We start from the raw sequence: 16040 nt of genomic DNA on the forward strand, positions 1-16040 counted from the left end.
GCAGGTACACGTAAGGGTACGAGCTTTGGAGTCAGAGAAAACTTAAATGACAAATGTAATAACATCACTCTCAGAAGTAACATTGAAATGGATAAACCCAAACATTGAATCGTTCTCTCTCCCTCTAGCAATCTCATTCCCCAGGGATCAGCAATGTGAGCATTGTGGGAAGTTGGTAAAAGTGAATCCTGTAAGCTTTGGGATTTGAGTAGTGACTTCACCTCGCGAGGCTTGTTTCGTCATCTGTAAAATGGCGACAGTAAAGCCTATTGGGTTGTTGTGAGATTAAATGAGGTGACATACAGACTAGCAGGTAATGGCATGTAATATGTGACAAGTATAGTCATTCCTACTATTATTAGTGGGTCAGGATTCTACTTGTTATGTGTAGCTCCAAACCAGGACCTACGGATAGGGATGCACAGATTATGGCACAGTTCAGGGAAGAAATCTGTAGCAGAGAGCTATGGCAAAGAGAGCAAGTTGCCTCATGAAGTCGTGAGTTCCCCGTTTCTAGGGGCACTCAAACAGAGTATAGATATTACCAGAATGCAGTAAAGGAGATTCATTTATCCAGAAGGGATTTGGAGCAGTTACCTTCGAGTACCCTTCCAGGTGTGAAATTCAGCATTGCCGGATAACATGGCACTTTCGTTTACAAACTGATGAGCTCTTAATTTTCCATTTAAAATCTATTCCATTTAAAATCTATTTGTTTTCATTTAAAATCTATTCAAAGAGGGACACGAAAATGTTTTGGCCAGCACATCACTGAAGCGTCACCTGTAGACTGTCCCTTTGTCTAGGGGGAGAACTGCAATTCCAATTATCTTGGAGATTCCAACCCATCCAAGCCCCAGGCTTGCTGGAGACTGTGTGGCCCAGGCGACACTTGCTCTGTGTGGTCGCCACGTGTGGAATTAAACCGTTCCCTCTGTCGCTGTGTGAGATTAGCTACAGTCTTGCGGCTCAAAGCCTCCTGTTGCCATGGATTTAATACCAGGATATTAAAGCCATTTCAGAATCTTTCACTGTCCCAGAGTTGTTAACCTAATGGGTCCCCTTAAGCAAAATCATTAGACTCTGAAGAAGAGCGTCTCAGCTGAATGAGATCGTGCTAACCATTTTTCATGTTTGAAATAGCGAGGACTCTAGAAACATTAATAGAATGCACTTGATTCAATGGACTATCACTGTCCTGCTTGTTCCCTTCCAGTTCGTTTCTGGCGTCCATCCACTCCACTTTTGTCATTTTGACAAGTTTCCACTTTGTCCCACCTTCTGCCTCACTTCTATTTAAATGACAGAAAAATCCTCAGATTGGAACGGCCCTACATTAACTACTACCTCCAAGGGAGATCGATGTTTAATAAGCCACGCAAATATGACAGAAGATCGACGGCTTTTTATCTTTCTGACAACGACTTGCATATAGGCTCCCTCAGTGTGGAGGGCACAGACCTGCCAAGAAAGCTGTAATAGGAAAAACGGACACAGCCATTCCCCACTCCCATGGAATTCTGGCTTTAGGTGCTTACCTTGGCTTGGAAATATATCGTGCTAAATGGAATCTTCACGCATCCCAACCAGTGTCTCTCAATACGGGTGTGGATTCCACTTCCTCTTTCACGGTCATCCTGAAGGAAGGTGGGAGGCAGTAATTGTTTAAGAACTTCAGCCTCACATTTGATTCACGTGGCCACAGGAAGGTAGCGGGGGTTTAGCTGAAACTACGTGAGCTAGGTTAGGCAGCCCTAAGTCACATTCTGCTTCAGTGACTTAATCGTTTAGTGACCCTAACGATGTCACTTAGCCCTTCTGAACCTCAGTTTCCCCATTACTAATTTTTTTTTAAAAGTAGGCTTCACGCCCAGCACAGAGCCCACTGTGGGGCTTGAACTCAAGACCCTGAGATCAAGACCGGAGCTGAGATCAAGAATCGATAACTTAACCGACTGAGCCACCCAGGCGCCCCGCTATATTGGAGATTTAACAGTCTACTTCACAAAGTTATTCTAGGATTAAGACCATGTATGCCAGGCACCCAGTGCAATTTCTGGAAGGTAGCAGACACTCAGCTGAAAATAAGAAAGCTGGTTCCCTCCCTCCCTTTTCCTTTTCCCGTTTATACATGTCAAGTTTCAAACATTTCAAACGCCACAGAGATGGGAAATGAGTTAGGGACTTACAATGAGTGGAGGGCATGAAAATGAGTGCAGACGTCCTCCTCAACACTGTGAACTCACCTCGAGGACATCATAGAGCACTTCATCAAAAATGTTAATGAACACGTCATCTTTCACTGACTGCAAACTGCTTGTGCTGTAGTCTCCATTGGGGGCCCTGCAAATGGGGACACGTGACCCGGGACTATGAACATGGGCAAAACGGAAGCAATGAGCACTCAGATCTCACAGTGTGAAAAATACCCAAATATGAGCATAGATATGAGGATTAAAAGCCGTGATTTCACCTCGAATATTTATCTTTATCCTGGGATGCGATAACATAATCCCTATACTCGAGTGGAAGGGGCACTAGACTAGAGGCCCCGCGCAGAGAGATACCGCCCCCTGCCCCTCCATCTGCTGGCTTGTCCCATCGAGTCTCCCGTCATCCCCCCAACCTGCGTGGTGAGCCCTGCCAGGAGCCAGCTGGCCATAGCTGGGTTGGCTCGGGGGACAGGCTACGTTCAAAGTCTCCAGCTGGCACCCGTGCCGGAATGCAGATTTCCTAAGCAACTGGGCTGTAGAAGATGCTTCTCCGGCAGACCATTCCCCAGTCATAGACCTCCTAGTGTCATATGGCTGGTTGAATGGTCCCTGCCTCCCACTCACTTTCCCCACAGATAACCAAACGCAGTGCAGGCACGAGGTTCCTCTCCTGTACTGTCGCTGCTCTGAGTCCGGGCCTGGCCCAAGCTGGCTGCTCTGTGGCACGGCCCAAGACCGGGCCACTGTGTGTATTTTGTCAAGCATTTTGCCTTTACGTTTTCTCATTCTTTATGCTTCTTCTATGCATAATAGTGGTGTGTGTCCCTCTCTCTTTTTTTTTTTTTTTAATTTATTATTATTTTTTTTTAATGTTTATTTATTTTTGAGACAGAGAGAGAGCGTGAACAGGGGATGGCCAGAGAGAGGGAGACACAGAATCTGAAACAGGCTCCAGGCTCTGAGCTGTCAGCACAGAGCCTGACGCGGGGCTTGAACTCACGGACCGCGAGATCATGACCTGAGCCGAAGTCGGCCGCTTAACCAACTGAGCCACCCAGGCGCCCCGCGTGTCCCTCTCTTCTGACCGAACTGGCTCTAAGCCTTGCTCTGTCTCTAAGGTACTTCCACCTGTGGGTTTTGATTGCTGTAAAAGTAGAATGGTAATTTCTAAGGAAGCATCAAGGTCTGAAATAAGGAGTCTTTTAAATATCTAAAATCATTTAATTAAAGTTTTAAATCCCTATGTGTTATTTCTGGCGAGGAAGAAAGCATAATTATGGAAAATAGGGAGTGCCAGACTAGAGAGGTTATTTGAAGCTTCCAGAGTCAGGGAGACGAGGAACAAAGGAAAAGCAGTGTAGGGGCCATGGGGTCAAGGGAATGGGAAACTTAGGGCTACAAAAAGCCAGAGCCTGGAGAGGCATGGGCGTGTCCCAACAATGAACCCGAGTTTCAAAAGTTGGACATTTTCCCATTTTAGTCTTGGTCGGAGTCCCCTGTGGTACAAGAGCAACAGAATGGGACTCAGTGTCAGGCTCCTGTAGAACCTTTCACTGTGGCCTTTTCCCCCCCGGGGCTCCATTTTACTCACATTTCTTCAAAATATCCTATAGTTCCCTAAAGAAGAAAATATGCTCACCTAAATGGAAGTTCAAGTTCTTCATTCCAGCTGGGGTTTGGTCCTTCAGCTGTAGTTGTGTGGCAAATCGTTCGTTGAAAAGAAACTTCTACAAAAGGACGCACTAAAACCTTAAACACAAGAGCGGATCATGAGAGTCTAGAACAATTAGCTGAATTATTTTGTTCTTAGCAGAGGTAGAATATGTTTACCAAACAGTATGTTTCCAAAGAAAATGAAGCGGAAAAGAGATGATAAAGTTTGTAGGCAGTTATTAAGGGGCAAGCTTCTAAGCAGAAACCCAGAATTGAGGTATTTCACCTGGCCGAGGGGGTAGTCAGCACTGTGGGTTGGGCTGTGTGTGGTTGGGGAGGCAGCATGCTTTTCGCTGAAAGTCCTTGAAGACCTTGATGGCTGCTGGAATTTGCTAGGAGGGAAAATGTATGACAGAAATTAATGACAAGAAAGGTCGAATGAGATACTCAGCAAGGTGGCTTCTCCGAAGACATATGGCTCTGGTGACAGACATTTTCTTAAGTTTGTTGACACCTCAGAAAGCTTCTTCCACCGCTAGGCCTGCATGTTTGGCCGGAATGGAGAAAAGGGTCCTCTCCACCCACTCCTCTCCCAGGGGGTGCCCTAGTGAGGAATCTGTTCCCCCAACAAGAGAGAGCCTCAGTTCCTCTGGGAACTGAGTGGCCGAATCTTCAGCTCCCTGGCCAGTCTGCCCCATCTCGTCCAGTTCCCCTCCCACTGCATTCTCTGTGACCCTGCGCTCTCCAGTAACCTCGAGCTACCTATCCTCAGTAAGACCCTCTCTCCAGGCCCTGCCATGCCTCTCTGGGAAAGAGGCGCTCAGAGATTCCTAGCTAGAGTTAGGATCTATGGGTCTTGCCCTCTTTCCCTTTGGGGATTCTTTTTTTTATTTTTTTTTTAATGTTTATTTACTTTTGAGAGACAGAGACAGAGTGTGAGCCAAGAAGGGGCAGAGAGAGAGGAGGACACAGAATCTGAAGCAGGCTCCAGGCTCCGAGTTGTCAGCACAGAGCCCGACACAGGGTTCGAACCCACGAACTGTGAGGTTGTGACCTGAGCCGAAGTCTGGCGCTTAACCGACTGAGCCACCCAGACGCCCCATCCCTTTTGGGATCCTTAACAAAAAGAAACGAAGGTCACCTCCGGAGGGTCTCTCCCAGCCACCACTCCCCTCATCCTAACAACGCACCTGCATATTTGTACTGAAGTTTATGACTTACCAAGTATTTCATATTCATTACCAGGCAAAGTAGAAATTCTCTCTTTCTACCAAACTGTCTAACCTTTTCCCAGATAAGAGTTTCGGACAAACCATGAGACAATAAGAGTAGATTATTTAACACAACAGCTGCCAGAGAAACCCTTTTTCTTTCTGGAACGCCATCGATTACAGCATTACAGAAACATCTGTGAAGTGCCCACTGTATTTTAGGCCCTGTGTTGGACTCTGGAGCTGCAAAGACAAATCAGACACACTGCAGCTCCAGCTAAAATGGCCGGTAGACACGTAAAGAAATAATCACAATACAGTGGGATACTCATTAGCCCATCGGGATGGGCGCGAGCCATCAGAGTACAGAGAGGGGGATGAAGAAGAAAAAATCCTATTCAGTTGGATGCAAGGGTAGAGGGTCAAGATTCAGGCGGGCTTAATGCACGAGTTGATATCTGAGCTGTCTGGATGAGCCTACACTGAAATGTAGAGCACAGAGGATCAACTAAGCTTCCTTGTAATTTGAATGAAATGGTTTAACACTTAAAAGGTATTCTGTAGAGGGGCGCCTGGGTGGCTCAGTCAGTTATGCGTCTGAATCTTGGTTCCGGCTCGGGTCACGATCTCACGGTTTCTGAGTTCAAGCCCCCGTGTCAGGCTCTGCGCTGCCCCTCCCCTGCCCTCTCTCTCTTTCTCTCAGATAAAGAAACTTAAGAAAATTAAAAAAAAAAATTCTATGGAGACAAAGATAAGAGAAACACCTGTACGTTATTTTAAAAGACAGCTTTACTCCCCATGGTTGAGCCGTGACGTAATCAAGGTGAAGGGGTTGGGCTGTGGCTCCTCAGAGATTCAAGAGCTTGAATGTACACTTACTAGTGACCAAATGCTGGGAACAGTGGGTGACGTCAGATGTTCTGTGACGGGTGGAAGACTTAGTAAAACAATAGGGCAAAAGACTGGATGGGGGATCAATTTCACGGGAAGACCCTGGGGAGGAAAGAAAGTGCCACAGGCCAGAACGGTGTTTTTCTGTGGATCAGACTGAGCTCGATGACCCTGGACAAGCCACCCAGACATTTGCCCTGTCTTAAAATGGAGACAGCAATCGTAGCGAGAAGCAAGTGACATAATACACACGAAAGAGGCTTAGTGTAATGTCTGGAACCCGACGAATGGGTGAGAAAGCGCAGCCTCCCTCCTTACACTGGTAGGTGCATCGGCAGATCCAAGTTTTAATTCTGGCTCCTTCTTACTTCACGAGACCAGTGCTCTAACCCCCCCGAGCTCCGGAGCCACTCTTTCTTTCTTTAATTCTTGCTCATCTCTGTTCTCTAAGGGGATAAGAAACTCAGGCTCACCTTACTCTGGTTGAGAGGTCGCCCTGTGCCCCAGTGTCGTGGAACACAGCAGGCATCCCTCATTTCTCAGAGCAGATTAAGGGGAAGTCACATTTTTATGCTCAGAGGGTGTATGTTCAGAACCTAGGACATAACACCTTTCGGGTATCTGCCCTGCTCACACCCGCTTCTCTGAGAACTGTTCCCCACCTTCAGGGCTGGGCCTGGGGACCCTGCCTCTCTGGTTATATAGGTGATTAGACCATGGGTCAACACCTGACCCAAGTTAGAACCCTCAGCTTCTCTCCTGAGAAGCTAATGCTTGTGGATGGTACCCTGGCTGAATGGATGGCTTCCCTCACAGGGAGAAGAATAAAGCAAACCCACAGAAGGAAGTGAGCAACAGAGACCACGGGGCCTCAGAAGAGCCACCCCAATCTTTACAGTCCACTGTGTAGTTCAGCTGTGCCTCTTTTTAAAAGAAATTTTTTTTTTAATGTTTTTTATTTATTTTTGAGACAGAGGGAGACAGAGTATGATCAGGGGAGGGGCAGAGAGAGGGAGGCACAGAATCTGAAAGCAGGCTCCAGGCTCTGAGCTGTCAGCACAGAGTCTGATGCGGGGCTTGAACTTACAGACTGAGATCATGACCTGAGCTGAAGTCGGACGCTTAATGGACTGAGCCACCCAGGCGCCCCCAGCTGTGCCTCTTAACCTTGAGTTCTTTGAGACACAATAAATCCCCTCTTGAGCCTAAATTGACTGAGTTGGTCTATGACCTGCAACCGACAGGGCTTTGGCTTCCGGAAGACCTCCCCCCATCCCTGGACAGAACAGCGACTGCGTTAAAGGTGGGAGCGGACGTGCTATAGAGAAGTGAACCACTCGGCGGGGCCCCTGTCCTCTCCATCCCAGGGCTGTCTGGACGGCTCTCACCTTGCTGTCGCCTTCCTCACAGGAATGTCATAAGCCCGGATAATGTTCACCAGCACCTTTATGTCTCCGTCGGACAGGTTCTGGGCCGTCACCTTCTTCCGGCCTTTTCTCCTTGGCCTCAGTGGTCGCTTTTGTTCTGCCAGCTTGAAAAGGCTTAGCCCCAAAATGCTAATGATTACAGAACAGGATTAGGACTCTAAGGAAAAGAAAGATCTGGAAAGTTGTGAGACAGCTTCCCAAACTCTCCCCCTAGGTCCCTCAAAGGCCCCTGAAAAACTCTTTTGTCTGTTCAAGGAGGGTGGAAATCGCCAAGGAATTCTCCCGAGACTGGGGAGAGCCTCTGGGGTGGATCACTAAGACGGATTTCAGCTGCTACAGAACAGAGGAAGAAAAGTGTGCTCGGGCCCCTCCGCCTCGGGCTCTGCCTTGCTCATCCCGGGTCCCTCCCCCTCAACTGTGCAGATGCTCTCCTGCTCTCCTTGCCCCAGGGGCCCAGCCACACGGTAGGAAGGGGTGCTCCCTCTCCTGAGCCCCAGGGCACTTCCCGGGGGGACTCCTGGGTCTGCTCTTTGACCTTGGGCAAATTTCCTCACCTCTTTACGTCTCTGTTTCGTCATGGAAAATGGGGATAATCATACCTCCCTTCTGGGGTTGCAGAGAGGATAAAGTGAGGGGGTATATGCAGAGCACCCCTGCCCTGGTCTAGCACTTGCTGGATGCCCTAAAATGGTGGCTGCTGGGAAGATGACCGTGACACGATGGCAGTGGAAGGGGAAGGGCAGGAGGAGCCCCCTCATCCCTTCCCTCTCACTGAGGCAGAATCCTGTAAACACTTCCGGGAGGACACAAGCACTGTCGGGGAATCGTGGTGGGAGAAAGGGCCATGGAGCAGGTAATTCTATGCCGGCCCGGAGCCTGAACAGAAGCACAGAGGTGACTTTGTATCCGCAAGCTGACATTACCGTGCCCAGCGCCAGGGGACAAGGCCAGCTGCACAGAGCCGGCTCTCGCTTCTCTGCTTCCCCTGCTTGACCAGCGGCCTCTTTCCAAGGGACACATGCCAGCCTTGGAGTTGGGTGGGGGGATGGCTCCCGAGGGGCTCCTGTTTGTTCCCAGGGTCTTCTGTCTCACAGAGCAACTGCTGTTTACCAGCACCTTCTATGATCAAGCAGAGTGCGAGGTGCCATACGCAGAGTATTTCTAATCCTGACAAGTGGAACCTTTACCCCAGTTCTCATATGAAGTAACCGGAGGCTTCTGGGAGGTGACAGGTGACAGGTGTCTGGGAGGTGACAGGATTTGCTGAAGGCTCCCAGGGGGAGAGCTGGGGTTCCAACTCTGGTCACTCTGACTAAACAGCCAGCTTCTTCCTCTTTTAAAAATACTTACATATATTTATCTCTAACTCACTTAAAACAAGAGCAGACCCATCACATGTTAACATAATGTAAAGGTATGAAAAATAGCTATCTTTCCCCCACAAAAGAAAAAAAAAAAGAGAGAGTGTGAGGACAGTGATACTGTAAAACTTTTTCTGTGTGTGACTTGTTATCTACATTTTAGTGTTGTTAATTTATTTTTACTGAGATATAGTTGACATAGAATGAACGACTAAATTTCAGGCATAGATACATTTAGATACTGGGATATGACTGCCACCGTGGTGTTAGCTAACACCTCTAGAACGTCACATAATTATCATTTCTTTTTTGTGGGGAGAACAATTAAGATCTAGACACTTAGTAACTTTGAAGTTTATGATACAGTACTGACTATATTCACCTGCTGTGCCTGAGATCTCTGGAGCTTTTTTATCTACCAGCTGCAAGTCTGTAAACCTCCGGCAACATCTCCCCGATTCTCCCAACCCCTAGCCACTGGTAACCACCGTTCTACTCTGTGTTTAGGAGTTTGGCTTCTTTAGATTCCACATAGAAGTGAGATCATACAGTATTTGTCTTTCTCTGTCTGATTTATCTCACTTAGCATAATGCCCTCAAGGTTCATGTTCTTGCCACTGAAACCTGTCTTATTAATCACTCTGCCAGGACACCCACCTAACCCAAACTTGGGGACCTCAGAGGGACACCTTTGCCAGGGGGTCTTAACGTGGCACATCCTTTCCCTTTGTCGAAACTTCTCCCCTTTTCTCAGGACACTTGGCTGCCCTCCCAGGAGTCAGCATGGGAACATCTTGGTGGCTGGGACCATTAAATATAGAAACATCTTAGTTTAACACTAAGAACAAACCAAAATTAAAAGAAGAAAGAACATACCCTGAGCCTTCAGAACTTAATGCAGAAAGTAAAGCAGAAAAAGAAAAAAGAAAGAAATGAAATGGAAAAACAGCAAGAAATATCATCATCTATTCTAAAGTGTAAGTTTCATGACTGAAAAAATACAGTGACTGGACTCTGGGCCTGGAACGAAGAGGGAGGGTTTGTATGAATTTGTGTGGGTACAGCCCTTCCTTCTGTACATGGACGGAGGCCAAGTCCAAGAAAGGGACTGCCATGCATAGACATTTTTTGTCTCCTTCCCAGCTTGGTGGTGGAGACGAAGTGCATGATAGGAAATCACCTTTTTAGGAGACCAAGAGATTTAATCACAGAAAGGGTCAGGAAGTTAGTGGGGTACACAAGACCACCAGTATAGAAAGTTATTTTTCATCTTTTATGCTTCCACTTTGAGTTGAGAACATGTAAGGATTATTCTAAGTAATAGGGAAATCAATCAAGCAAATGCAGTCAATCCCCAACTTCTATGTAAATCTCCATTTTCCCTGTTGCCCCTGTCCCCTCACCAAACACACAGCAGCTCTCTGCCTCCCCCCAGCCCCTGACCTGGGGCCGCAGTGCTCGTTCCCAGCCACCCCCTCTGTCTAGTGTGGGGGAGTGAAGGGCAGTGTGACGAGGGGAGGTGGAGGGCAGGAGCGTGGGCGGGAGGGCAATGCCATCAGACGTGGTCTGATGGCAGCAAGGAACTGGCAAAGGCTGTGAAGTGGACTTGGGAGGTGAGATGGTGTCTACTGGGCATATGATGGAGAGCATCTCATGCGACTTAACAAACCCCCCCCAACTAAGGTAACCATTAGGCATCGATCACGTTTTACTGGTTCCCAGCAATACTGGGGGCCCAAGCGCATACCATGCAAGGATAAGAATTCTCTATTTACGTGAAAATTTTCATATAATACAATAAAAATAATTTTTATAAGAAACAAAAGATTTGTTTGCTTTTACCTGATATTGGGAACTTCTTCTTCTACTATCAAATCCGAAAGAAGAAAATGGTGTTTTGCAATTAGGAAACGATTGATCACTGATTCTCTAACCTGAGGACAAATGTGTATTTTATTTAAAATGTTCCTGTCACATAGACTTCACAGGTCACTCCCTAAACCCCTTTGAGTGTTCACCCGATGTCACCTCAGTTGTCCCAGCACACTTGCACTTTCCTCCCCAGCGCTGATCTCTTCCCCTATAAATCACCCTGCTTTGTTTGTTAGTGTAAGCTCCCTAAGGCACAGGGGTTTCTGTTTTGTTCACTGCTCTGTTCTTGGGACCTGGGAAATTTCCTGGTGGATGACAGTGGAATTTTTCAGAATGAATGAATAATTGCAAAAAATAGGACCGATCTTGAAGCACACACATTTCAGATTCTGGAGTTCTTCCTCTATTCAGATTGATTTACTTTTTTTTTTTTTTTTTAAATTTGTTTTTAGAGAAAGAGTGCAAGCAGGGGGAGGGGCAGCCGAGGGGAGAGAGAGAGTGAGAGTGAGGGAGACAGAGAGGGAGAATCCCAAGCAGGCTCCACACTCAGCACGGAGCCAGACGTGGGGCTTGATTCCACGGCCTTGGGATCGTGACCTGAGCTGAAACCAGGAGTCGGATGCTTAACTGACTGAGCCACTCAGGCACCCTTAGACTGGTTTACTTTCTAATTATTCTTTATTTTTTTTTAAAGTTTATTTATTTTGAAAGAGAGAGAGAGAGTGCAAACGGGGCAGAGAGAGGGGGAGAGAATCCCAAGCAGGCTCTGTGCTGTCAGCGCAGAGCCCAAAGCAGGGCTGGAACCCACGAACCATGAGATCATGACCCGAACCGAAATCAAGAGTCATACGCTCAACCGAGCCACCCAGACGCCCCTCTAATTATTCTTCAAATACAGGGACTCTGAAATGTCATAAGTTGTTTTTTATAAGGAGCTGCAGGGTAGATCAACTGGATGGGAAAAACGTAGTGTAGTGGCTGTAGCATTTCCTACAAGTTACATTTACTAAACGAAGGAAGGGCAAACGGGTATTTCAAGTTTTTAGTGCATTAGGGCAGTTAGTACGTGGCTCATAAAACTTTTTCATTACAAAGGTGATATGATGCAAACATTCAAATATGAGAAAAATCACGACTTAGAAATTGTGTCCCCTGTACTCATACTCCACGTAAGATAACCACTGATAATAAGCTGAGATACATCCTAGTGTTTCACATGTTCAAATTAATTTCTTATCTGTAATTACGAGCAAATAAGTGACAGTTAAGTATCCCATAGATAACTCGGAAGAATAAAGACCACTCTCCCCCCAGTCTTAGGGTGCTGGCTATGTTCCCCCGGTGGGGACTCTGTAAAATGATTTTCCTTACCTGTTGGAGGTACTTGGCTACCATGGCCCTATGGGGATCTATGTGGTCCTTGGTTTCAATTACATTTCTGTCTCGTAACCGTTTCTCATAGTCCTAAGATGAAAAAGGAATAATTTTATGATTTTAAAGTACTAGTACCCCTCCCCCCCATGCCCTTCTTGAGACGACAGAATTTATCCCATGTGGTTCAAGTAATAAATTATGGTTCTAAATGTGTCTTCCACCTTCCTCTTCACAATTGGTTTCAAAATTGATCTTTGACGCAGTATGCCGGTTTTGGAATCAGTTGGTTGAACTGCCTTAGAAGTAGAAGATAATTCTGTAGAGCAATTTCAACTCAGGATGTTCATGTAGGAAGACACAGAGATACAGAGATAACAGAGAGACTCCAGAAGCTCAGCTCACCCAAGCAACTTAGCCGAAGCGTCTGCTTACATTTTTGTCTTTTCTATTTTAAGTAGAGCAATGGCAAAAATAGTAAGTAGCCTCTGGCTGCAGCTGATTTGGGTTGCCTCCCTGGAGGAGAGTGGTGGGTGGGTTAGCTCTGTCTTAGGCTGCCGTGCTTTGCTCTGTCAATAAAATTTCCGGGGGGCCGGGGAGCTGCCATGTTCTGCTTTAGTCCTCTGGCCACAGCTCAATATCCAGGGTCGCTCCTAACCCAGCCTGGGCAACTCAAGCAAGCTGTTCCCAAGATTTTTAAGCTGGGGACAAGAGGACACCTCTCTCTCTGCTGGCTGAAGCCACTAGATGTGAGCTTGGATGATGCCGGTGACCATGCAGCCAAGTAGAGAATCTGCCCACGACGAGGACCAAGGGAAGCCCAGGCAGGACGGAACTGCGTCCTGGTGCGTGTTCAGGTTCTGGATCGGGTGTCCCTGAGGCACATGTGAACTCCTGCCATTCACACCCCCTTAGATATTTAACCCATTCTGGCATTTCATCATCCAATAAACTTTCTCGGTGCCCGAGGTAGCTTCATTTGGCTTTTTATCACTTACCATCACGAGTCCCAACTAATACAAAGAAGAACCAAGTCATCAAAAATATTCTCCAATAGTTTCTGCATAAAAAATCATACTGGGCTCCATTTCTAATGACTCCCCATTTACCTCAGCAAACACTAACTTGCCCGTCAGGCTTTCACTGGCCTGTCCGGCCTACACTGGCCTTTCACCTGTAGTTCCTCAAAGGCTCCCCACCTGCCAGGGACCCCTCCACAGCCAAGCCTGTGCCCAGCCCCGCCTCCGTGCCACCCCACCCACCTGAGACCCCAGGGGCTCCCCCCCCCCCCCGCAGTGTTTACCGGGCTTCCTAAATATTTAATGGATTAAAATGGCATTGAATTACTGACAGTTAGTTATAACGTGGCAGGATAATTTCCCATATTAACACGTAAGATACTTTTCAGACTTACGATTCTAATGTCTCTTAGTTTATATGTCATTATATTGGGCAAAGAGACTACTTAAACATTAAGTGTAAAAAAAAATAATGGAAAAGTTATGTGAAGCGTTCGAAACGAGAAACCAACATCGCTACAGAGAACACGACAGCAAGAAGATACACTCATCATGGTACAAGCCAAATGGCACAGACATATTAATTACTGTATTAACTCCTCCATGGCAATTTCTTACCTGGAATACCTTTTCCATAATTTCCCGATCATATGCTGGAATTTGCTTATAATTTCGGAATTCTGGCACCTCTTGGCTTCTAAGACAAAGAAGCCGGAATCGTTTGGATCTATTTAACTCCTCATCTGAAACAAAGTTAAATTCTTGCTGCAGCTGTTCCAGTCGAAAGAAATCAGGGACGTAGGATTCACCGCTAGTAGCAACCTATGGAAAACAGAAGAGGCACAGCTTTGGATGGCAGGCAGATTGCATCTCAAGAAACCCAGCACCGGGCTCTCGGTTTGGGAACGGAAGCTTAAGAGTCTTAGATGGGGAGACTTGAAACATCCCGCATTTAAGGACAACATATGTTGAAATCTAATAGTAACGAGGCAGGTGCCATTATATTCATGTCCTGGCTATAAAAAGTACCGCAACTCATTTTTCCAAAAAAAAAAAAAAATCATAAAGTTCATTTTTTTGGGTACGCATGCTCCCCCCATAGGTGTTATGTAAATATACAGAGTGAAAAATGGGAGAGTTATATCAGTGTATTACTAGATGCCTGCAGGAAATAAGGTTGCGTATATACACAGTGTTACCATAAAATCTAATACATGAATTTAATATATGCTATATGTAACTTAATATAACTTTAAAGATATATTTAACAAAATGTGATTTTTCAAATATACGTAGGCACACATGTAGATAAAGGCCCCAGAATTGGCTGGTCAGTTCAAATCAGTTGGCTGATCACCGGCTCCACGGTCATGCTGTCTCCAAACAGCACCTCGTGGCCCTGGTCACCGAGTAAAGACAGATCTGGGCGCCAGTCCCCGCTGCCCCGTACACTGGCTCGGAAAGGATGGTCTCAGGGTACCGCTGGGAGGCTGAGCGGGTGAGGCTACACTCTCCCGGGCGTCTGCTTGCCCCTCTGCTGGGTGCTCTGCCAGTGGGAACCTCCTCCTCGCAGAAGGAAAGCCAGGGAGCAGAGATTCGCCAGGGCTTTGCAGTGGGTGAGGTGATCCTGCTGTGAAAATCCATAAAAAGAGGTCCTGGGGCACCCGGGTGGCTCAGTTGGTCGAGCATCGGACTGTGGCTGATGCCAGATCATCAAGTCATGATCTTGCGGTTTCTGAGTTCGAGCCCCACATTGGGCTCACTGCTGTCAGTGTGGAGCCTGGAGCCTGCTTCAGGTCCTTTGTCCCCCCTCTCCCCTCTCTCTCTGCCCCTCCCTGGCTTGCACTCTCTCTCAAATATAAACAAATATTGAAAAAAAAAATTGAAACAAGAAAGAGACAGGTCTGGAAGGCCATCCCTGTGTTTTGTCCTTCTACACGAAGACAAATAGTTAAAAAGAAAAAAAAAAACGAAGGTGACATTTATACTATATTGTTGCTGATTTAAAATGGTAATCGAAACGTGATTTGAAACCTCTTTATGGAACAGACTACGCTCTAGGTAATGTGGTCTATTCTTCCTAATACTTCTCTTAGTCACACTAAGAAGTATCATTGAGTTGGAAGGAAAACTTATAAAGGCAAACGTCAGAATAAACCCAAGCTTGATTTGCGACTTACCTTGGAAAGTCTAGGACAGAAATGAAAATGTTATCCTGGTTGCAGTTACCAGGTGATGAACTGGTGATTCATGAACTCCCACTAGTGAACATGATTACAGAACGTGTTGCTGTGGTCACTTTCCGGATCATCTACTTGTTTATTATATTTTTGTGGGAATTATGACCTTGGGAGCAAAAACAATTGTATCTGCTACCAAGGAGAATCATTTACTGACTAATGTTCCATTTTATTTATAAACTCACTGAAGAAAGAATTTCGAATGTTATGATAGATGCAAGCAATTTATCTCATACATACTTAAATCTAAACGATAATCTAATTAATCTTCAAACGGGAAAATAAACGAACAAAACCACCGTTTCTTAAAAGGCCCCACCAGGTGTGATGAACGGGCACGTGCTCTGAAATGGTCTTGGATCCGCGTCCTTACCGGCCGTGTGACCTCGAGCAGGTGACTCTGAGCACCCATACTCAGGTTCCTTTCCAGGGGAGGGGCCAAACAAGGCCTTTCGTTAGGGTTTTACAGAGGTTAGCGGTAAGAGGAACAGCAACACCGTAACAACAGCTAATATTTGCTGCACACCGATTGTGTGCCCCGCTAACTGTTGAGATGAGGCGTTGCACGTCGTCATGGCCACACTGCGAGGGTGTCACAGTGCTTAGAAGCGTGAGTGCTCGCCCTGATCACACAGCCAGGCAGGGGCAAAGCCGGCCTTGAAACCTGTCATTCAACCCGGCACGCGTGTTCTTAAACACTATCGCACTGGAGAACACAATGCGAAAGAAAACGCGTGTAAAGGGTCGAGCTGTGTCTATTATTAGCACAGCAAGTGGAGAAA

General features: G+C 46.6%; 1 protein-coding gene across 10 annotated transcripts in view; it reads right to left on the reverse strand.

Annotated features, from left to right (window-relative positions):
• CC2D2A (coiled-coil and C2 domain containing 2A) overlaps nucleotides 1-16040 on the reverse strand; it is a 147977-nt gene that overhangs the window by 33429 nt on the left and 98508 nt on the right. For all 10 annotated transcript variants that reach the window (XM_058723055.1, XM_058723054.1, XM_058723047.1 and 7 more), the window contains 8 exons: nucleotides 13637-13840; nucleotides 12000-12092; nucleotides 10599-10690; nucleotides 7357-7524; nucleotides 4153-4258; nucleotides 3853-3962; nucleotides 2247-2343; nucleotides 1539-1637 (listed from right to left, as the gene is read on the reverse strand). In XM_058723055.1, the coding sequence (XP_058579038.1) occupies nucleotides 1539-1637; nucleotides 2247-2343; nucleotides 3853-3962; nucleotides 4153-4258; nucleotides 7357-7524; nucleotides 10599-10690; nucleotides 12000-12092; nucleotides 13637-13840 (969 nt within the window). The remainder of the gene's footprint in view (nucleotides 1-1538; nucleotides 1638-2246; nucleotides 2344-3852; nucleotides 3963-4152; nucleotides 4259-7356; nucleotides 7525-10598; nucleotides 10691-11999; nucleotides 12093-13636; nucleotides 13841-16040) is intronic.

This window comes from Neofelis nebulosa, chromosome 3, assembly GCF_028018385.1.
Source record: "Neofelis nebulosa isolate mNeoNeb1 chromosome 3, mNeoNeb1.pri, whole genome shotgun sequence".
Taxonomy (NCBI): domain Eukaryota; kingdom Metazoa; phylum Chordata; class Mammalia; order Carnivora; family Felidae; genus Neofelis; species Neofelis nebulosa.